Source organism: Babylonia areolata, chromosome 32 (assembly GCF_041734735.1).
Source record: "Babylonia areolata isolate BAREFJ2019XMU chromosome 32, ASM4173473v1, whole genome shotgun sequence".
Taxonomy (NCBI): domain Eukaryota; kingdom Metazoa; phylum Mollusca; class Gastropoda; order Neogastropoda; family Buccinidae; genus Babylonia; species Babylonia areolata.
The window spans coordinates 9,478,956-9,501,637 of record NC_134907.1 but is presented as its reverse complement, the minus strand read 5'-3'; the positions used below and the strand labels follow the sequence as shown (position 1 = coordinate 9,501,637).

General features: G+C 42.3%; 1 protein-coding gene across 1 annotated transcript in view; it reads left to right on the top strand.

Annotated features, from left to right (window-relative positions):
* Positions 1-22,682, top strand: part of LOC143276613 (O-acyltransferase like protein-like) — a 43,917-nt gene that overhangs the window by 8,483 nt on the left and 12,752 nt on the right. The window contains exons 4-11 of the mRNA XM_076581222.1: positions 454-629; positions 2,104-2,264; positions 4,946-5,039; positions 6,561-6,642; positions 10,180-10,562; positions 13,841-14,008; positions 16,775-16,868; positions 17,649-17,744. Of these exons, the coding sequence (XP_076437337.1) occupies positions 454-629; positions 2,104-2,264; positions 4,946-5,039; positions 6,561-6,642; positions 10,180-10,562; positions 13,841-14,008; positions 16,775-16,868; positions 17,649-17,744 (1,254 nt within the window). The remainder of the gene's footprint in view (positions 1-453; positions 630-2,103; positions 2,265-4,945; positions 5,040-6,560; positions 6,643-10,179; positions 10,563-13,840; positions 14,009-16,774; positions 16,869-17,648; positions 17,745-22,682) is intronic.

Sequence of the window (22,682 nt, the reverse complement as noted above, 5' to 3'; positions counted from 1 at the left end):
CTCTTTGTTGTGTGTGTGTGTGTGTGTGTGTGTGTGTGTGTGTGTGTGTGTGTGGTAAACATTTACATTGTCATTTTCTTTGGAAATACTTACTCTGCCCATACCAAATTGGATTAAACATTGTGGGGAAAAAAATCTTGTCATACCAATAATAGGTTTGTAAGTCTTCCGGATTAAGCTATATTTCCGGATCATCAACGGTTTATTTCGTTGAGCCTCCAAATCCCCACACCCCCACCCCACACACAAAAAAAATCTCCATTTATGGTTCGGTTTGGTTTGATTATTGACTTTAATTCATTGCTTTGCCAGGGTGATGCATTCGTTGAATGTGTTTCTGTTTTGAGTTATAATCATGCGGGGGTGCACAAGGATGTATAAAGGAACAACACCACAACAATGTCCTCTGTGTGTGTGTGTGTGTGTGTGTGTGTGTGTCTTTGTTCTCCCCAGCCTCATGTCGTCGCTGTCGACGATAGGGATGACGATGCTGAGGAACCTGTCTGGAGGGATGGGACTGCAGACGATGCTGAAGCAGCAGTTTCCTGTGGACCCTAACTCGCAGTGCGCTGCAGACCTCAATTCCTTTGCACAGAGCCTCATGAAGGGCGAGATGTGGGCCTTGCAAAGTGAGCAGCTTGTGTTGTTCATGTTCTTTCTTTTCTTATTTTCTTATTTTTCATTCCTTGCTACTGGCCCCCATTTCCACATGCAGATTTTAGAACAATGTTAGAACGTTTGTTTTACCTATATTCCTGACTTAACTTTCCATGTTCTGCTCGTGTTGGTTATTGAGAGACATTTCCTTAACAAAAATGAGATCCCTGCCGAACAATTGGAAAGCTCTCTTTGCTTGAGTAGTGGTTTCTGCCTGCTTAATCGTTAGGAGTGGGTAGTAATTCTGTAGAGCACTGTATAGTGTGAAATAGCTGTCACTTATTGTGCATATGGGAGGACCAACATGAGCATGAAACTATGTAAGCTTCGAAGGTGAAACGATCCGTGCACAGGCCAGAAACATATAGACGGCTAGTCACGAAAAGGGTTTTTCTACTGTTTTTTTTTTGTTTTTTTTTTGTTTGTTTGTTTGTTTGTTTTTTTTTTACAATATTGAGAGAGGAAGAAGACTGTGCAGTAGAATGTTCGGTAATGGGCTGTGTGTCTGCACGACACGCTCAATACCAACTTCGCAGAGCAGCGCCGGGCAAAATGACTGGATGGAGCAGACTTCTTCTGCGTTCACTCGTATGCACACGAGTGGGCTTTTACGTGTATGACCGTTTTTACCCCGCCATGTAGGCAGCCATACTCCGTTTTCGGGGGTGTGCATGCTGGGTATGTTCTTGTTTCCATAACCCACCGAACGCTGACATGGATTACAGGATCTTTAACGTGCGTATTTGATCTTCTGCTTGCATATACACACGAAGGGGGTTCAGGCACTAGCAGGTCTGCACATATGTTGACCTGGGAGATCGTAAAAATCTCCACCCTTTACCCACCAGGCGCCGTCACCGTGATTCGAACCCGGGACCCTCAGATTGACAGTCCAACGCTTTAACCACCCGGCTATTGCGCCCGTCGATGGAGCAGACGACAACGCTGAACGCCTAACAGCTTTCTTTTCAAATTTGAATTTGAATAGCGTTACGCCACGCAACTGACATCAACAGTCAATGGTTGGACACCGTCACTGTTGTAAAAACGGTTATCCGCTTCACGGGGAGTGCTGCGAGTTGAACTATGGTTAAGGTGGCCAGCTGAGCGCTTGGCTACACACACACACACACACACACACACACACACACATACATTAAATATAATTATACGTGTGTGTGAACACACACACACACACTTCTTGCTATTGAATGTTTCTCCTTTTCATTTTCAGAATGGGATCGTCTCATGAACCCATTCTCAGAAAAAATCTGGACACGTTATCGTTTACTTTGATACTTCACTGCTCCTCTGCGAATCGCATACTGTACTGCTTCTGAAAAAAAAAAAATTTTAATTTAAAGAAAGAAAAAAGGTAGTTGTGTTTAATCCAGTACTCTTAAAATAAAAACTCGTTTAGTTTCGTTTCGTTTCCATTCATTTCAGTGTTGGACGCCATGGGTAAGCTACTTCCTGGGGTGTTGAAAGGATCGAACACCTTCTTTGGGGATTATGACGAGTGTTCATCCATCTCTTTCACTGACCAGTCTCACCACAACATAGAAGGACTGTTTTGTGGCATGGCTGTAAAATCTCCTGGTGCTCTAGTGAGTATGTTTTTTGTTGTTGTTGTTTTGTTGTTGTTTTTTGTTTTCTTTATGTTTCTGCTTTTTGCGTTGTTGTTCTTGTTGTTGGTCCTGATGTTGTTGCTGTTGTTATTATTGTTGAGTGCTTCAGATTTTTTTTTTCTGACTGGAAGTGAGTGAGAGAGACTGTGTGTGTGTATCAGTGTTTGCGTGTGTATCAGTGAGAAAGAGATAGAGAGAGAATGTGTGTGTGTGTGTGTGTGTGTGTGTGTGTGAGGGGGGTGGCTGCGCGCGCGCACGTACGCGCGTGAGAGTGCGTCAAAACATGCCTGCGTGTATACACATTCACGCATGCGTTTGTGCGCCCGTGCGTTTGCAACCCACGTATTCCTGGTCGGTTACCGAAGTCAGAATCGAGGTAAAAAAAAAAAATTTTTTTAAGAAGAATTAAAAAAAGGAATCAAATTTATCACTTTAACCCCTCCCCCCCCCCCCCTTTCTCTCTACCACCCTTTCGCCCCCTCTCCTTACAGATCTGTCCTGTCTTGTATGATTTAACCCATTGACTGCCGAACTCTGGTGAAATGACAAAAATTGTGCGCGGAATTGTAATTGCTACTAAGTGGTTTAATCGGTTTTGTTGAACAGAAGTAATGCAATGCAAAATGGGGGGGGGGTTGGGGGTGGTGGTGGATAGAATCCAAGATAAATTCCGTCGTATCTCTTAGCGTGTCGACAGCATATCACTTTTAAGAGTATAATATATACCATTGAAAAGTTAGCAGTTACCCTGTCGGTGTTAGATTCAGTCGTGACTTGTGGAATCTGTACATGAACTATCAGAAACGTGCCAGTGTATCTGTGTACTAATATCATTTAAAGTTACGATCCTTTTTTATGTTTAAGAGTAGGCTAATTGAAGTGTATATCCTTTTCACGAACAGCGTGTGTACCTTAACAGCGGCGTGCAGTTAACCAAGCGTGTATGATGTATGATTGTGTATTATGCATTCCTTTGCTGAATGTATGTCACTTAATAATGGTGTAATGTGTTGTCTACGACGAGTTGGTTTTTTTGTTGTTGTTGTATTTTCAAACATTTAGTTTTTTGACACCATTTCGTTTAGGGCAGCAGCTTAGAACGAATAAACCGATGTTATCCCTATTCGCCAGTCACCGCATTGGAGATCCCTACTCGCCTATTCCCACTTTGCCTATGTGCTCTGTTGCTCCGTGTGTGTGTGTGTGTGTGTGTGTGTGTGTGTGTGTGTGTGTGAGAGACAGACGGACAGATAGACACAGAGAGAGAGAGGGAGAGGAAGAGAGAGAGAGAGAGAGAATAAAGGAACGAAAAAAGAGAAGGCCAGTCAGAAGAAACGCAAGGAAATTAGAGATCAATATCAGTATCAGTAGCTCAAGGAGGCCTCACTGCGTTCGGACAAATCCATACACGCTACACCACATCTGCCAAGCAGATGCCTTACCAGCACCGTAACCCAACGCGCTTAGTCAGGCCTTGAGAAAAAAAAATTATATAATTTTTTTTTAAATAAAATAAAATAAAACAAATAAATAAATGAATAAATAAATTAGAGATAAATTAGAGAAAAAACAACAAAAATCTGATTCGTCGGGATATGGAAACCCACCTTTTCAATTAAAGGGAACAAACCCAGACTGTGGCAAAGAGAGACAGACAGACAGACAGATACACAGAGAGACAAAGACAGACAGACAGACAGACAGAGACAGAGAGGTCGAAAAGTGCGAAACGGGAAATGCCGGTAGGCGTAGCAGCGGGACAAGAAAAACAAGGCCTTCAAGACTCACTCGTGATAAATTAAGTCCCCTAGCATTAATTACAGAGTAATTTCCCTTTTTTTACTATCTGCACCAAAACGTTTGCAAAATAAATAAAAATTCCATGCTTAGCAAAAGAAGTTCCTGTTTGAACAAAAAATGATAATAATGACTCCTCTTGTTGTTGTGTCAGAATAAGAGGTTAAAGTGCCAAGTTTAGAGAATACAAAAAATATATATATAACAGTAAATGGAGTTTGCATATAATTAGGCTTCTTTTTATATTTTTTTGTGCCCATCCCATTGGTGCAATATTGTTTTAAATAAGATGACTGGAAAGAACTGAATTTTTCCTATTTTTATGCCAAATTTGGTGTCAACTGACAAAGTATTTGCAGAGAAAATGTCAATGTTAAAGTTTACCACAGACACACAGACACACGGACACACACACACACACACACACACACACACACACACAGACAGACAACCGAGTTAAAACATAGACTCACTTTGTTTACACAAGTGAGTCAAAAATTAACTCTCTCCATACGAACGGCGAAAGAGACGACGTTAACAGCGTTTCATCCCAATTACCATCATCAAAATATTGCAAGCGGGACGCTCTTATACTGAAGAGGTGAATGTTGACAAAGAATACCACAGTTCTGACGACGGAAGCTAAAGGTTGGGTCATTCAGACACCCACTGGACATCCGAGGGGTCTGTGTAGAGGAGAAGAGAGGACTGGCCGTACTGAGTGAGTTAAAAGTCCAACTCTTAAGAAGGCCACTGAGAGTGGCGACGACACGATTAAAGAGTAGGCGAAACGGCCCGTGAAATAGGCGAATCGGACCCTGCTCTGAATAAACCATCCACCCATTCCCATCCTCTGTTTACAGGCTAAGCTGGGGCAACCTGTTTTGGGCCTCCATCTTTGTCTACCCAGCTCGTGCAATGAGGTCCAGAGATACTTCTTGATTCAGCCCACCTTGCGTAAGTGACTTGTGATGATGATGATGATGATGATGATATTATTTATGGATACTTATACAGTGCCTATCTTCGGCCGGAGACCAAGCTCTAAGTGCTTTACAAACACGGGGTCATTTGCACAACAGGCTGCCTACGTGGGTAGAGCCGACTGACGGCTGCCATTGGGCGCTCATCATTCGTTTCCTGTGTCATTCAATCAGATTTCAGGCACGCACACGTACACACTCAGACAGAGATGTAACATTTCACGTGTTTGACCGTTTTGTTTGTTTACCCCGCCATGTAGACAGCCATACTCCGTTTTCGGGGTTGTGCATGCTGGGTATATTTTTGTTTCCATAACCCACCGGACGCTGACGTGGATTACAGAATCTTTAATATGCAGATTTGATCTTCTGCGGGCGGAGTGGGTTCAGGCACTTGCAGGTCTGCACACATGTTGACCTGAGAGATTGGAAAAATCCCCACCCTTTACCCACCAGGCGCAGTCACTGAGATTCGAACCCGGGACCCTCAGATAGAAAGTGGCTTCGTCGATATGGATACTTGTATAGCAGCCCCCCTATCGTCGGTCAGAGACCAAGCTCTATGAGCTATACGAATAAGCGAAGTCATTTGCACAACGGGCTGTTTCCCAGGGAAAAGTCGGCTGACTGCTAGCCATTGACAGATGGCAAAGCAGAGAGAGATAGTGAGAGAAAATGTATGCGTGTGCGCGAATGTGTGTGTGTGTGTGTGTGTGTGCGCGCGCGTGCGTGTGTGTGCGTGCGTGCGTGTGTGTGTGTGTGTGTGTGTGCATGTCTGTGCTGAGGGTGGTGTTGATATCAGATAACAACATTTTGGCTGACGGGTTCAACAATGATGATGATGACATTAGTGGTGATGATAATGATGGTGCTAGTTTTGATGATGCCGATGATGATGATGATGATGATGAAGGTGTTGGTTGTGATGATGATGCCGATGATGATGATGATGATGATGAAGGTGTTGGTTGTGATGATGATGATGATGATGGTGATGATGATGACAACGATGATGGCAATGAAGATGACTGAGGAAGGTCTTGATCGTCGTATTGGTAGTGGTGGCGGTGATGATGATGATGAAGGTGATGATGGTGTTGGTTGTGATGATGATGATGGTGCTGGTTGTGATGATGATGATGGTGCTGGTTGTGATGATGATGATGGTGTTGGTTGTGATGATGATGATGGTGTTGGTTGTGATGATGATGATGGTGATGATGGTGCTGGTTGTGATGATGATGATGATGAAGGTGATGATGGTGCTGGTTGTGATGATGATGATGGTGATGATGGTGCTGGTTGTGATGATGATGATGGTGCTGGTTGTGATGATGATGATGGTGTTGGTTGTGATGATGATGATGGTGTTGGTTGTGATGATGATGATGATGATGACAGTGGAGATGACGAAGAGGAAGGTCTTATCGTCATGATGGTGGTGGTGATGGTGATGATAATAGATGACGATGATGATGATGATGACGATGGGCAGAATCAATCGGGAGCGAGTATTACGGCCAGTACTGCTACAGATCACGCGATCCATCGGACGACGGCCGATTCATTGCGGCTGTGTAAGTAAAGAGTAAATTGGGATGATCTCCGTCTCTGCCTAGGACTCTTCACTGTGAACTCATCTTCTGAAAACTTATCCGTAAGGATTCTCAGTTTCCAACTTCTTCATCACCACCCTATGCCTGTCAACTCAGTTTGTATGTATGACGAACGAGAGAGAGGGTGGGGAGAGAGGAGGGAAGGGGAGGGAGAAAGAGTGGTCATGAATGGTTTGTGTATTTTATCACTTTTTTCTTGATGTAAAGCGCCCTTAGTTCTTGGAGAGAAAGGGCGCTATACAAATGTACATTCTTCTTTCTATCATCATGTATCATTATTATTGTTGCTGTTGTTGTAAAACTTTCTGTCGAATGTCTTTCTGTCTGTCTCCCGGCACAGATGAAACGTTTAGAATACTCAGCCGATATAGAAAAACTGCTAAAACAAATCTCTTATATATCTTACTGTGTGTCTGTTTGTTTACCATGAAAACAAATATAAGGTTTGAAAAAAAAGATAAACGGTAAAAGATCTGACTTTGTCCACATGTTCATCTTGTTAATTCCGTTTAGTTCTTTAACTCTCTCCGTACGAACGGCGAAAGAGACGACGTTAACAGCGTTTCACCCCAATTACCATCATCAAAATATTGCAAGCGGAAGGCTCTTATACTGAAGAGGTGAATGTTGACAAAGAATACCACAATTATGACGACGGAAGCTAAAGGTTGGGTCATTGAGACACCCACTGCACATCCGAGGGGTCTGTGTAGAGGGGAAGAGAGGACTGGCCGTACTGAGTGAGCTAAGAGGAAGGTGGCAGAATGGTTTAGAGGCTCATACAGAGTCTTTGCGGGTCTGGGTTCGATTCCCTCTCTCGCCCTTTCTCCCAAGTTTGAATGGAAAAATCAAACTGACTGACTGGCCATTCGGACGATAAACCGAGGTCCTGTGTGCAGTATGCACTAGCGCACTGAAAAAGAACCCATGGCAACAAAGGTGTCCTCCGGTAGGAAAAAAATCCACTTTGATATGTACGCACAAAAAATGTACACATGCTCTCAAGGCCTGAGCAAGCGCGTTGGGTTATGCTGCTTGTTCTGTCTCCAGAAAATTTATTCATCGCAACATCTAGACTTGTTGTTTCTCTCATTCCCTCGCCTTGACTACTGTAACTCTCTATTGTCTGGTTTGCCTGCTTCATCCATTCAGTCCCTTCAGCGCATACAAAACTCTGCTGCCCGACTCGTCCTCAGAAAGAAAAGATCTGAGCACATCACTCCTCTTTTGCAACATCTCCACTGGCTCCCTGTCTCACACCGAATAAAGTACAAGATCAGCACTCTGTGTTATAGATGAATTCACAAAACTGCCCCTTCCTATCTCTGCGGCTGCCTTCACCTCTACACTCCATCTCGCTCACTACAATCGGCTTCGGATCCACTCTGTTTACGCATATCCAGATTCAAACACTCGACTGTTGGCCGCCGTTCTTTCTCTGTCTCTGGACCTTGTGATTGGAATGAACTTCCTTTTTCGCTTCGTCAAGCCTCCACACTCAGCTCTTTGAAGTCTGGCCTTAAAACCCACCTCTTCCCAAAATAGCCTCCCTTGCCTGCCTCTTCCTTGTCTTTAGTTTCTACAGTTTTAGAGTTATGCATGCGTGTGAATGACTGGTGCGAAAGCGCTTTGATTTGTCTCTTCACAAGATTCAGCGCTATGTAAATACCATTAATATTATTATTATCATTATTAGCTCCGGTTTCTCTTTTTAGACGTCATGTGCCACTGCCATTCTGAAGAACGTGGTTGCTCTGGCTATTCTCATTCCTTCTTCGAATCCCCTCAGTTCACATAAAGCAAGCCTTTTCTCTTTGTTTGCATCATAAAGTAGATACCCTATTTTTGTCATTACATTGATGTTATGTACAGATTATGGATATTTCTGACATAGTAAGTGATTTTCTATCGTATCCGGTCGATTCTATTTTTAGATCTAATCCCACCTGATACAAATTGATTTGACATGCAGATATGTAAATTTCAGGCTTCTTCCAAACGCTTAACCTTTCTCTACTATCGTAATAGTTTCCTGGCGAAGTTTTTGAAGACTTGTTCATTTTTGTGTACTGTAGTATCCAAAGTTACATCTTTTCTGGAAAAAAAAAAGTCTTTTGGATGTTATAATTTTCGGTGTCGCCACTATTGAAAAATACAATGTGACGTTGCGGTTTTTAAATGTTTTAGTACGATGTTGGTATTTATGTCCTGTTTGGGAAACTAAGTATCCTTTTGTTGGTAATCCTGCAGTTTAGAATACTAAACTCAGGGGCCGTTAAAATGAAAAAGTAGAAGGTGTTTTAGACTGACTTCGATGCGCTTAGTCGAATGCAACCCTCAGCTAAGCTCTAAGACCACTCCTTTTGCCACGAAACTGGATCAAATGCACGGTAAGTAGTACTCCTTCCCGACCTGCACGCCATTTTGACTGCTGATCACGTGGGTGAAATGGCTCGCCGATAGTTGCTCGGGAAGTGACCGACTGAGTTTACTATTTATTATGTCTCTGTTTCATTGACAAGGAGTGGCCGTAGAGCTTAGCTGAGGGTTGCATTCGACTCAGCGCATCAAGGTCAGTCTAAAACAACCTCTATTTTTTCATTTGAACGGCCCCCTGAGTTTAGTATTCTAAACTGCAGGATTACCCCTTTTGTTTATTTTCACTCCTTCTCTGCTTCAGCAAGCTTACCTGGCATGCTATTCACTTGTTGGGCTGCACGTTCATCAGTAAAAGAAGTTGATCTGACCTGATTTGTAGTGTTGTGTGCATGGTTGGTGGTTGCTGGTGACACTCTCTGCATGACCGTCCATCTATGGGGACTTTTGAGCATCTGCTTCACCAACGTGGTGTAGCGTAAATGGATTTGTCCGAACGCAGTGAAGCCTCTTCGAGACAGAAACTGAACCTTAAACTTATTTCTTTATAGTCTGTTCATACATGATGGTGGTTTTAGACATTAAATAAAATGCAATGACTTATTTCAGCACCAGACCAGACATATATCACTCTTGAAGAAAATGCACAGGCAACAACTACTAAACAAATCTTTCGTTATTTCAAAATGACTTTGCAAAGATTAAAAAGTGAAATGTAAAATTAATCACAGAAATCCTTCGAAGACTGCAGTTAGGGGCCATTTGATTTCTGTCTGAGAGAGAGTGGAGCCAACTGCATGCATGATATGACTACAGTTTCGTCCCTGTAGACTCGGCCTCATATACCCCAGCATTGGCAGTGAACTGTAATATATAAAACAAAATTTAAGGTAAACGTACAGACATAGACTGATAGAGTGAGAAATATAGGATTTGTTTTAGTAGTTTGTCTATATCTGTCTATCTATATTATATTATATATATGTGTGTGTGTATGTGTGTGTATTAAAAAAGAAAGAAAAAAAGAATTTACCCAGAGCATCTATAATCAGACTTGAAAAAACAAAACTGATTATTTTGGGGGGGGGTGGAAAATGTTAATCATGACGATTCATTTTCCAGGACCATATTCGCCGTACTGGCCGCACTGTGCGCAGTGGGAACCTTTCACGGAGTGCGTGTGGATCACAAACCAGAAACGAAACCTCCACAGAACCCTCCCCAGGCTGCTCAACCATACGTCACCCACGTCAACCAAGCCTATGTCCTGGAAACCAAGCCAGAGGACACTGCCGTCGCCCAAACCGGATGTCACGTGCCCGTCCCCTTGACCAATCGGAGCACAGATAGTGTCAGTGATGAGAAATCGGTGCTCCCACCCCCACCGTATTCCAAGATCGAGGCATCGACATCGACTGCCCAGCCTGGGGGATCAAAGGAGCATGACAGCGATCCTGTGCCTGTTACTGTGCCTGTGACCGAGACACATTCAAAGCCTAAAGAAAGTGAGTGGGGCAAGTGGATAGACACACTAACATCTAGGGATGTCCGTCATCGTCATCGTCATCCTCCTCCTCCTCCTTCATCATCATCAATATAAACAAAACAGTCTCAAAGTCTGTGGCCTTTCATGCCCTGCTCTCATGGTAACCTCAGTTTCCATAACCCCTCCACTTCTGTGCTTGGGGCGAGTCTTGTCAATGTCTTCAGTGTCGGAAGATTCATGGGGGGCTGTTGTTTGAGGGACGTGGTGGCGGTCTCCACTCTGGGAGGGACGCTCACTCAGTCTGGCTCCGCGACTAAGCTATTATTGTCGTTAGCAGGGGGCTTAGTAGGTGGTGTCCTAAGTACGTTGAATCAGAACAGGCATCACTGAACACCACCGAAGTGACTCAGCAGCAGTGCAGGGTCTCCTCTGGTGTGTGGCCTCCTGGCGACCTAACATCGATGGTTCCCTGCGGACTGCCGACGATGGAACTTTGACAGATGAACCCGGGTGTGGTCGTGTATGGGGGAATCTAAATGAGCGGCGTGGGAGTAATGCCACTGAAATGGTGCAGATGATGGGGGAAAAAAACCCACATCTAGGGATATCTAACACCACTATCCAGTATCACCATTGATATTATCAGTACTGGTGTTGTCGGTGTCTATGGCAAGAGTCGGCAACTTGATGGGCGATGGGTTGGGTGGAAAGGGGAGTAATTGTATTGTTGCCTGGTTGATGTCAGTCGCGTTGTGAAGAAAAAGGAGAAAGAGGGTTAGGAGGAAAAGAAGGAGGAAATGGAAGAGATGGAGGAGGAAAAGAAGAAGAAGGAGGAATAGAAGAAGGGGAAGAAGGAGGGTGGAGGAGGCGGAGAAGAGGGAGGGGGTGGAGAAAGAGGACAGCAGGATGTGGAGTAGTAGGGAAGAAAAAAAAAAAAAAAAGAGGGAGAACGGGGAGGAGGAGGAGGAAAATAAGGAGATGAAGGAGAATGATGGGGTGTTGGTGTGGGGGTAATTTACTGTTGAACGGTTTATTTCAGTCATGTTGTGAAGAAGAAGAAAAAGAAGGCCTACTGGTTACTATTTGTGATTTTTTTCTTCTTTTTTTTTTTTAAATTATAATTTTGTTTGTAATCTTGAAATCAAACGTGGAATATTAGATTTCAGCTTCAACTCAAGGTAAAAATGCTTCTGATACAGATTGTTACTGTGCATAATATTTGTCATATCCATGACGTTGCTGGTAACAAAAGTGATTTTGTTTTGTTACCCTGTTTGCTGTCTGATTGAGTTTTTCGGCCCGATTCTCTGGAATTATTGCCTGGTGTAGTGGTCTCTTTGCATTGCTTGATTTCTGATTCCTGTTAAGTCTTCTTCCCATGAATTACACGCTGTTTTTGTGGATGTGGGTGTGTGTGAGGTGTTTGTTTTTGTTTGTGTGTTTGTGTGTGGGTGTGTGTGTGTGTCCGTACGTGCGTGCGCGCGCGTGTGTTTGTGGTGGTGTGTGATTGTGTGTTGTTGTTTTGTTTGTTTGCAGTTGTTGTTGTCGTCGTTGTTGTTGATGTTGTTGTTGGTGTTGCTGGTCATGTTGAAAGAGGAAGGTGGTAGAATGGTTAAGATGTACACCTGCCGGTACAGAGACCGTGAGGGTCTGATTTCGAATCCCGCTCTTGTCTTTTCTCCCAGGTTTGACTGGAAAATCAAAGTGAGCGTCTGGTCATTCGGATGAGTCAATATACTGAGGTCCCATGTGCAGCAATGCACTTGGCGCAGTGAAAAAGAACCTTTGGTGACAACGGTGTTGTCCTCTGGCAAAATTCTGAAGGAGAAATTCTCTGGGATAGGTACACAAGTATATATGATAGTCAGTCGTGTCCGACTATGACCATCAGAACAGCAGAGGAGGCAACTGCTGTCCCCGACTATCTGGGCTAGAATTTGATTATAGTGGAGAGTGTCTTGCCCAAGTTACATCCCCACTCTCTCGGCCAAGAGGGTTTTAGGACAGTCGGCGTTGGGATGGTTCCCAAAGGCAAACTAGCCCACAAGGCTGCAGCATTAAGAGCCAGTGCAATTTTGCCTCCTGGTTTGAGAGTCATAGTCCTTCACAAAAAGACTAAGCTGTAAATGATTTCCCATTGACTGGAGAAACCATTGATAATACAGCTCTCACTTTGCTGTTGGCCAAAATGTAAACTTATGTCAATGTGTGATATAAGCCGAGTGTTGGGCCGACAAATATATATATATGCATGCACTCAAGGCCTGACTAAGCGCTTTTGGTTGTGCTGCTGTTCAGGAATCTGCAGCGCATATTATGGGGATTTTTTTCCGAACACAGTGACGCCTCCTTGACAAAATTGAAACTGAATGAACGCCTGAGTCATTTATGTGTTAGTTTGATGATGTGGTGTGGCGTATATTGGGACTGGCCCGAACGCATAGACACATCCTTGAGAAATTTGAAACTGAAACTGTTGCTGTTTGTGATGTTGTCGATGGTGTTGGTGATGTTGTTGATGATGGTGTTGGTGATGTCGTTGTTGTTGTTGATGGTGTTGGTGGTGATGTTGTTGTTGATGTACTGGTGATGTTGTTGTTGATGATGGTGTTGTTGTTGATGGTGTTGGTGGTGATGTTGTTGTTGATGTACTGGTGATGTTGTTGTTGATGATGGTGTTGGTGATGTTGATGGGGTTGGTGGTGATGTTGTTGTTGATGTACTGGTGATGTTGGTGATGGTGATGTTGATGATGGTGATGTTGTTGTTGATGGTGTTGGTGATGCTGTTGTTGACGGTGATGATGATAGTGTCGGTGATGTTGTTTTGATGGTGTTGGTGATGTTGTTGTTGTGGTTGTTCTTGTTCATGATGTTGGTGTTGTTGTTGCTGTTGGTAATGATGGTGTTGGTGACGTTGTTGTTGTTGTTGTTGTTGATGATGTTGGTGATGTTGTTGTTGTGGTTGTTCTTGTTCATGATGTTGGTGATGTTGTTGTTGTTGATAATGATGGTGTTGGTGACGTTGTTGTTGTTGATGGTGATGATGTTGTTGGTGATGTTGTTGATGATGATGCTGTTGTTGTTGATTATGTTGGTGATGTTATTGTTGTTGTTGATGATGATGGTGTTTTGGATGTTGTTGTTGATGATGATGATGATGATGATGCTGTTGTTGTCCCCGTCGTCGATGATGATGATGTTGTTGTTGATGATGATGATGTTGTTGTCGATGTCATCGTTGTTGATGATGACGATGATGAATGTGATGTTGATGTTGTTGTCGTTGTGGCGACAGGTCTGGGCAGTAAAGTGCTCCTGAGTTTCTCGGTGCTGAAGAACGGACGCAAGGTGTTGGCCTGCGGCCAGAGCCCCAGTGACATCAGCTGTCTCCATGGCATCCGCGTGCTCAGCATCACGTGGGTCGTCATGGGGCACTGCTATTCACAGCTGGGGAACGCGCAAGGTGAAGGTTGTTTGTTTGCTGCTGGGTTTGTGTGTGTGTGTGTGTGTGTGTGTTGGGTTTTTTTGTTTTTGCTTTTTTGTTCTTGTTGTTGTTGTTGTGTGTGTGTGGGGGGGGGGTTGTTTTGTTGTTGTTTTGTTGTTGTTTTGTTTGTTTTTGTTTTTGTTTTGTTTTGTTTTTGTTTTTTTTGGGGGGGGGGGTTGCGGGTTTTTTGTTTGTTTGTTTTGTTTTTTGTTTTGTTTTGTTTTTGTTTTTGTTTTGTTTTGTTTTGTTTTTTTGGGGGGGGGGGTTGTGTGTGTGTGTTTTGTTGTTTTGGTGGGGTTTGGGTTTGGTTTTTTTTGTTTTTGTTTTTTGTTTGTTTGTTTTGTTTTTTTTTGGGGGGGGGGTTGTTTGGTTGTTTTTTTGTGTGTGTGTTTTTGGGGGTTTTGTCTTCTTGGGTTGGGTTATGTTGTGTTGGGTTGTGCAGTGTAGTTTTGCGTACTGTTGTGTTGTGTTGTACTGTGCTGTACTGTTCTGTATTGTGTTGTGTCGTGTTTTGTTATTTTGTATTGTATTGTATCGTTGTGTTGTGTTGTGTTGTGTTGCGTTGCGTTGTGTCGTGTTGTGTTGCTATTTGTTGTATTGTGTTGCGTTGAGTTGCATTGTATTGTATTTTGTTATTCTTTGTCACACCATATTTTAATACCCAAGGTAGGTTTTTTGGGGGGTGTTTTTGTGTTTGTGTGTGTGTGTGTGTGGGTGGATTTTTTTTTTTTTTTTTTTTTTAATAATCACGATGGATAAACAATGATAATGTTGCAGGCAACAAAATGGCTACACGGCGAAACGTTGCAGGCAACAAAACTGATAAATGATGACAATGTTGCAACAAAACGGATAAACAACGACTATGTTGCAGGCAACACAACAGATAAATGATGACAGTGTTGCAGGCAACAAAACAGATAAATGATGACAATGTTGCAGGCAACAAAACAGATAAATGATGACAATGTTGCAGGCAACAAAACGGATAAATGATGACAATGTTGCAGGCAACAAAACGGATAAATGATGACAATGTTGCAGGCAACAAAACAGATAAACAAAGACAATATTGCAGGCAACAAAACGGACAAATGATGACAATGTTGCAGGCAACAAAACAGATAAATGATGACAGTGTTGCAGGCAACAAAACAGATAAATGATGACAATGTTGCAGGCAACAAAACAGATAAATGATGACAATGTTGCAGGCAACAAAACGGATAAATGATGACAGTGTTGCAGGCAACAAAACGGATAAATGATGACAATGTTGCAGGCAACAAAACGGATAAATGATGACAATGTTGCAACAAAACGGATAAACAACGACTATGTTGCAGGCAACAAAACAGATGAATGATGACAATGTTGCAGGCAACAAAACGGATAAATGATGACAATGTTGCAACAAAACGGATAAACAACGACTATGTTGCAGGCAACAAAACAGATGAATGATGACAATGTTGCAGGCAACAAAACAGATAAATGATGACAGTGTTGCAGGCAACAAAACAAATGAACGATGACAATGTTGCAGGCAACAAAACAGATGAACGATGACAATGTTGCAGGCAACAAAACAGATAAATAATGACAGTGTTACAGGCAAACAAAACAGATAAATGATGACAATGTGGCAGGCAACAAAACAGATAAATGATGACAGTGTTGCAGGCAACAAAACAGATAAATGATGACAGTGTTGCAGGCAACAAAACAGATGAATGATGACAATGTTGCAGGCAACAAAACGGATAAATGATGACAATGTTGCAACAAAACGGATAAACAACGACTATGTTGCAGGCAACAAAACAGATGAATGATGACAATGTTGCAGGCAACAAAACGGAGAAATGATGACAGTGTTGCAGGCAAACAAAACAGATAAATGATGACAATGTGGCAGGCAACAAAACAGATAAATGATGACAGTGTTGCAGGCAAACAAAACAGATAAATGATGACAATGTTGCAGGCAACAAAACAGATGAACGATGACAATGTTGCAGGCAACAAAACGGATAAATGATGACAATGTTGCAGGCAACAAAACAGATAAATGATGACAGTGTTGCAGGCAACAAAACAGATAAATGATGACAATGTGGCAGGCAACAAAACAGATAAATGATGACAGTGTTGCAGGCAACAAAACAGATAAATGATGACAATGTGGCAGGCAACAAAACAGATAAATGATGACAGTGTTGCAGGCAACAAAACGGATAGATGATGACAGTGTTGCAGGCAACAAAACAGATGAACGATGACAATGTTGCAGGCAACAAAACGGATAAATGATGACAATGTTGCAGGCAACAAAACGGATAAATGATGACAATGTTGCAGGCAACAAAACAGATAAATGATGACAATGTTGCAGGCAACAAAACAGATAAATGATGACAATGTTGCAGGCAACAAAACAGATAAATGATGACAGTGTTGCAGGCAACAAAACAGATAAATGATGACAGTGTTGCAGGCAACAAAACAGATAAATGATGACAGTGTTGCAGGCAACAAAACAGATGAACGATGACAATGTTGCAGGCAACAAAACGGATAAACAAAGACAATGTTGCAGGCAACAAAACGGCTCATCAGTGAGAAAGTCGCAGGCAACAAAACAGCTAGACGATACGAATGTTGCAGACAGACAACCAAACGGATAAACGATGACAATGTTGCAGGCAACAAAACGGCTAAACGATGACAATGTTGCACTTGCAGGCAACAAAACGGCAACAGTGGATTTGCTTAGTCATTTCACCTACGCTGTCTTCCCAGCTGCTCTGCTGTCTGTTGATACCTTCTTTCTGCTCAGGTATGTGTGTGTGTGTGTCTGTGAAGGTGTGTGTGTGTGTTCGTATGTGTGTATGTGGAGGGAGTTTGTGTGTGTATGTATATGTGTGTATGTGCATGCGTATGCTTGTGTGGAAAACATGTCATTAAAAACGTTAGAGGTGAAGGAAGAGGATGGATAAGGGGAGGAAGTTAAAGGTTTAGATTAAAGTAATTACAAAACACACACACACACACACACACACACACACACACACACATATTATCAACAGTTGCTTACACACACACACACACACACACACACACACACACACACACACACATGCAGGGAGAGAGGGGGTTGAGGAAGAAACTGGTAATGATGTGGTTTTGTGGTTACCGCGTCTGTGTCTCAACCGATAATAATGATGATGATCACTCGCACAGATAGATAGATAGATAGATAGATAGAGAGATAGATAGATCATTTAGAAAATAATTTTCTAATACATGGAAAATCCCTGAATGCACAAGCATTAAGAAAAATTAAAGAGAGAGAGAGGGAGAGAGAGAGAGAAGAGACGTAGACATAGACACAGAGGAAGAGACAGAGATAAACAGACAAACAGAGAGAACGGGTGAGTGAGAGAGACAGAGACACAGACACAGACAGACATACAGACACAGACAGACATACAGACAGGGACAGAAGAAGAAGAGAGAAAAAAAAGAAGAAGATGAAAATCAACAGTCAAGACAACGATGACGATTATCAGGACGACAACGACGACTAGCAAGATAATAATTATGCTTGCTGTTTCAGTGGCTGTCTGACAGCCTTCCTCTTCCTCAAGGCAACCAGGAAGTCTGGCGTCACTCCGGCCAGCTTCATTCTCTATTATGTCCACAGAATCTGGAGGTGAGAAGAAGTGGTGGTGGTGGTTTTGATGCTGCTGCTGGTGGTGGTGGTGGTGGTGATGGTAGTGGTGGTGGTAGTGGTGATGGTTGTGGAGGTAGTGGTGATGGTTGTGGCGTGTGTTTGTGTGTGTGTGTGTGTGTTGAGTGGGTGTATGCGCGCGCGCGCCCTTGTGTTGGCAGTGATAGTAAAGTCCTGACACAGCTGATATGCAGATATAACAATAACCGATACTTTACTTGTTGTATTGAATGGACTTTGTGTGTGTCTCTCCCTCTGTGTGTGTGTGTGTGTGTGTGTGTGTGTGTGTGTGTGTGTGTTGGGTGGGTGTATGCGCGCGCGCCCCTTGTGTTAGCAGTGATAGTAAAGTCCTGACACAGCTGATATGCAGATATAACAATAACCGATACTTCACTGTTGTATTGAATGGACTTTGTGTGTGTCTGTCCTTCTCTGTGTGTGTGAATGTGTGAGTGTGTGTATGTGTGTGTGTGTTTGTGTGTGTGTGTGTGTGTGTGTGTGTGTTGGGTGTGTGTGTGTGTGTGTGTGAATGTGAGAGAGAGAGAGAGTGTGTGTGTGTCTGTGTGTGTGTGTTTGAGAGAGAGAGAGGGTGTGTGTATGTGTGTGTGTGTGTGTGAGAGAGAGAGAGAGAGAGTGTGTGTGTGTGTGTGTGTGTGTGTGTGTGTGTTAATTATATTTTGCTTTGATGCCTTTAAGGAGGAAGCTGGCAGAATGGATAATACACTTATCTGCCAATAAGTGTCTGTGAGGGTCTGGGTTTATTTATTTACTTATTTATGTACGCTTATCTATTATTTATTCACCTTTTTTTTTCTTCTCAAGGCCTGACTAAGCGCGTTGGGTTACGCTGCTGGTCAGGCATCTGCTTGGCAGATGCGGTGTGGCGTATATGGATTTGTCCGAACGCAGTGACGCCTCCTTGAGCTACTGAAACTGAAACTGAAACTGAGGGTCTAGGTGCGAATCCTGCTCTCGCCCTTTCTCCCAAGTTTCGTGACCGGAAAATCAAACTTGACGTCTGTTCGTTTGGATCAGACGATAAACCAATGTCCTGTGTGCAGCACGCACTTGGCGCACTGAAAAAAAAAAAACAAAAAAACAACAACCATGGCAATGCAAATGTTGTATTCTGCCTCAAGTCCCAAACGTTCCCCCACAGACATATGGTCATGTAGAAAGTGTCACCCACCCATGCACACCACACGACGTATATATGGGTCAGATCTATTTCTTTTACTGATGAACATGCAGCCCAATAACATGGCAGGTAGGCTGAAGCGGTGAAGAACTGAAAAATAGACAAAAAGTGATACTTAGTTTCCTAAACAAAACATAAATGCTAACATCAGAAAATAATGAAAGTCTGATCCGTTGCACCACCGTGCACCAAAACATTAAAAGAACGTAATGTCACACTGTGCTTTCAAAGGTGGTGTACACCGAAAATTATAACATCCAAAAGATTATTTCCCAAGAAAAGACGTGACTTGTGATACTACGGTACATAAAAATGAAAAAGGCTTCAAAAACTGTGTCTCAGGAAACTATTAAGATAGTAAAGAAAGGTTAAGCTTTTGGAAGAAGCCAGAAATTTACAGATCTACATGCCTAACCAATTTGTATCAGATGGGATTAGATCAAAAAATAGGATTACCGGATGTGATAGAAAATCACTTACTATGTCAAAAACATCAATAATCAGTGCTTAACATCATTGCAGTAACAAAAAATAGAATATCTACTTTATGATGCAAACAGAGAGAAAAGGCTTACTTTATATGAACTGAGTGGATTTGAAGAAGGAATGAGAATAGGTACAGCTCTTCAAAATGACAGTTGGAAATGACGTTTAAAAAGACAAACCGGAGCTAAAAATGACAATAAAATTTCTGGAGACTAAAGTCCGACTAAGTGCGTTTGATTATGCTGCTGTCGGTGAGGCATCAACCTATTTGTATTTGTATTTGTATTTCTTTTTATCACAACAGATTTCTCTGTGTGAAATTCGGGCTGCTCTCCCCACGGAGAGCGCGTCGCTACACTACAGCGCCACCTTTTTTTTTCTTTTTCTTTTTTTGGTATTTTTTCCTGCGTGCAGTTTTATTTGTTTTTCCTGTCGAAGTGGATTTTTCTACAGAATTTTGCCAGGAACAACCCTTTTGTTGCCGTGGGTTCTTTTACGTGCGCTAAGTGCATGCTGCAGACGGGACCTCGGTTTATCGTCTCATCCGAATGACTAGCGTCCAGACCACCACTCAAGGTCTAATGGAGGGGGAGAAAATATCGGCGGCTGAGCCGTGATTCGAACCAGCGCGCTCAGATTCTCTCTCTTCCTAGGCGGACGCGTTACCTCTAGGTCATCACTCCACTTTCTTACCTCCAAACTTGGTTGTATATAAGGGGGAAAAAAAACAGCTTTAGATAATCTGTTTTATTCTCATGCCATACTGATACTGCTGGAAGAACTGAACGTGCTGTCTTTCGAACTTTTCAACAAGTTTGTCAGGATCAAATCCGTTGATATGTGTACTTCATTGAAATATTCAGATTTAATTCCCGTCGAGAAAATATTGAAGGTTCTGTCTCTTTTCTACAGCATTTAGGGCCCACCTTTTTTTTTCTTTTTCTTTTTTTTTTTCTTTTTTCCTTTTTTTTCTTTTTTTTTTTTTCAAAGCATATGAATTCACAAGCACCAGGGGAAACAACTGATATAAACGAAGTTGCTCTCATTCTTCATGGGCCATCAGAGTCATGTGACAGTTGCGACCCCTTATTTGTTCGCAACCTAAGAAAGCTCATTTTTCTTCTTTTTTTTTTTTTTTTTTTTTTTTCTTTTTTTTCTTCTTAATATCTAGTTATTGTTTTTCCTATTGCTCAACGCTCGTGTTTTTTTTTCTTTGTGGTTTTTTTTTTTTTTTTTTTCTTTCTTTCTTTTTTTTTTTTTTTTTTTTTGTGATAATTTACAGCTTAGTCTTTTGTGAAAGACTATAACTCTCAAACTTGGAGGTGAGATTGCACTGGCTCTTAGTGCTGCAGCCTCAGGGGCTATAGTTGGCCTTTTAGGGAATGATTCCAACACCGACTGTCCTGCAGCCCTCCTGACCGAGAGAGTGGGGGTGTTACCTGGGCAAGACATGCACTCTCCACGATCATGAAATTCTAGCTTAGATAAGCGATACAGCAGCTGCCTCCTCTGCTGTTCTCGTGGTCATAGTCGGACATGACGGATCATACAATACAATGCAACGCAATGCAGTATAATACAAAATGCAGTATAATACAATGCAACGCAATGCAGTATAATACAGTGCAACGCAATAATTCAGTATAATACAGTGCAACGCAATGCAGTATAATACAAAATGCAGTATAATACAATGCAACGCAATGCAGTATAATACAAAATGCAGTATAATACAATGCAACGCAATGCAGTATATCAAATCAAATCAAATCAAAAACACTTTATTAATCCACATGGAAATTAAGTTGTGCAATCACAGGCTCATTGTAAACACTGGCATAAAATCATGCGCAACATAAGAAGAGATTAAAACTAGTCAAATAAGAATTCCCAATAGCTGACGATATACTAACCCCCTCACTCCCCACACACACATACTCATGTTAAGACAATAGGGTATTGCACAACAATATTAACAAATGAAAACATCCAACAACAAAAAAGGGTATAAAATTACTAAAAATGACATGCGCGCACGCACGCACACACACCCACACACACATACACACACATGCACACACACACACACACACACACACACACACACACACACACGTTAAGACCATAAGGTATTGTACAACAATACATAAATAAAAACGTCAAGGGAATAAATCGTATATATAAGTAAAATGCACACACACACACACACACACACACACACACACACACACACACACACGCACACACACACACTCACACACACACAAACAACGTATGCATGCACATAACATATGTCACGCCAGTAAGATTAGAACATTAACATTAAGATACATGAAATCCAAGTAAAATAAGAAAATATTTAAAAATCACTTCCGATCACACACACACACAAATGCTTGCTTGCCCGTGCTCACCCGCTCAGTCCCACATGCACGCATAATGTCTGCTCCCATACACTCGTCTGCTGGTGAAGTTCAGGTGTTGCTGTGGCGAGGGGGCTTGGGGGGTGGGAGGGTTCACTTAGTGTATTGGATGTTTTGATTGTGTGCGCGAATGGCTGTAGGAATAAATGAATTAATGTATCGAGATGTTCTTGCGCGTGGAGCTCTAAACCTACCACTTATGTCTGACCTTCTGCTATTAATGTCATCATGTAGTGGGTGTCTTACGTCGGTCAAAATTGTTATTAGTCTGTCAGTCAGTTTTCTATTGTGCATGTCGCTAAAGGTGTCTTGTCTTATACCCACCACCCCCACCCGCTTTCCTAATGACTTTTTCCAACCTGTCTTTGTCATGTTTGGTCAGGTTTCCCCCCCAGCACACGGCTCCGTATGTTAAAACACTACAGACAACAGATGTGTAAAACATTTGGAGCATCTGCTTGCATACATTAAAAGATTTCATTTTTCTAAGACAGTACATGCGACTGTTGCTCTTTTTAATGAGTGCAGTTGAGTTTTCATTCCAAGACAGCTTATTGTCGATTATCACACCGAGATATTTGTATGAGTCTACTTGTTCGACCACTTCATTTTTTGTGATGATTTTACTTAAAGTTGATTTCTTTTTTCTGAAGTCGATTACAAGCTCTTTGGTTTTGCTAACATTCAGCTCAAGGAAATTTTCTTCACACCAGTTCACAAACCTGTCAATTTCTCTTCGGTAGTCAGTGTCATCGTCATCAGTAATAAGTCCTGTCAGTGCGGAGTCATCTGCAAACTTAACGAGGGGACACG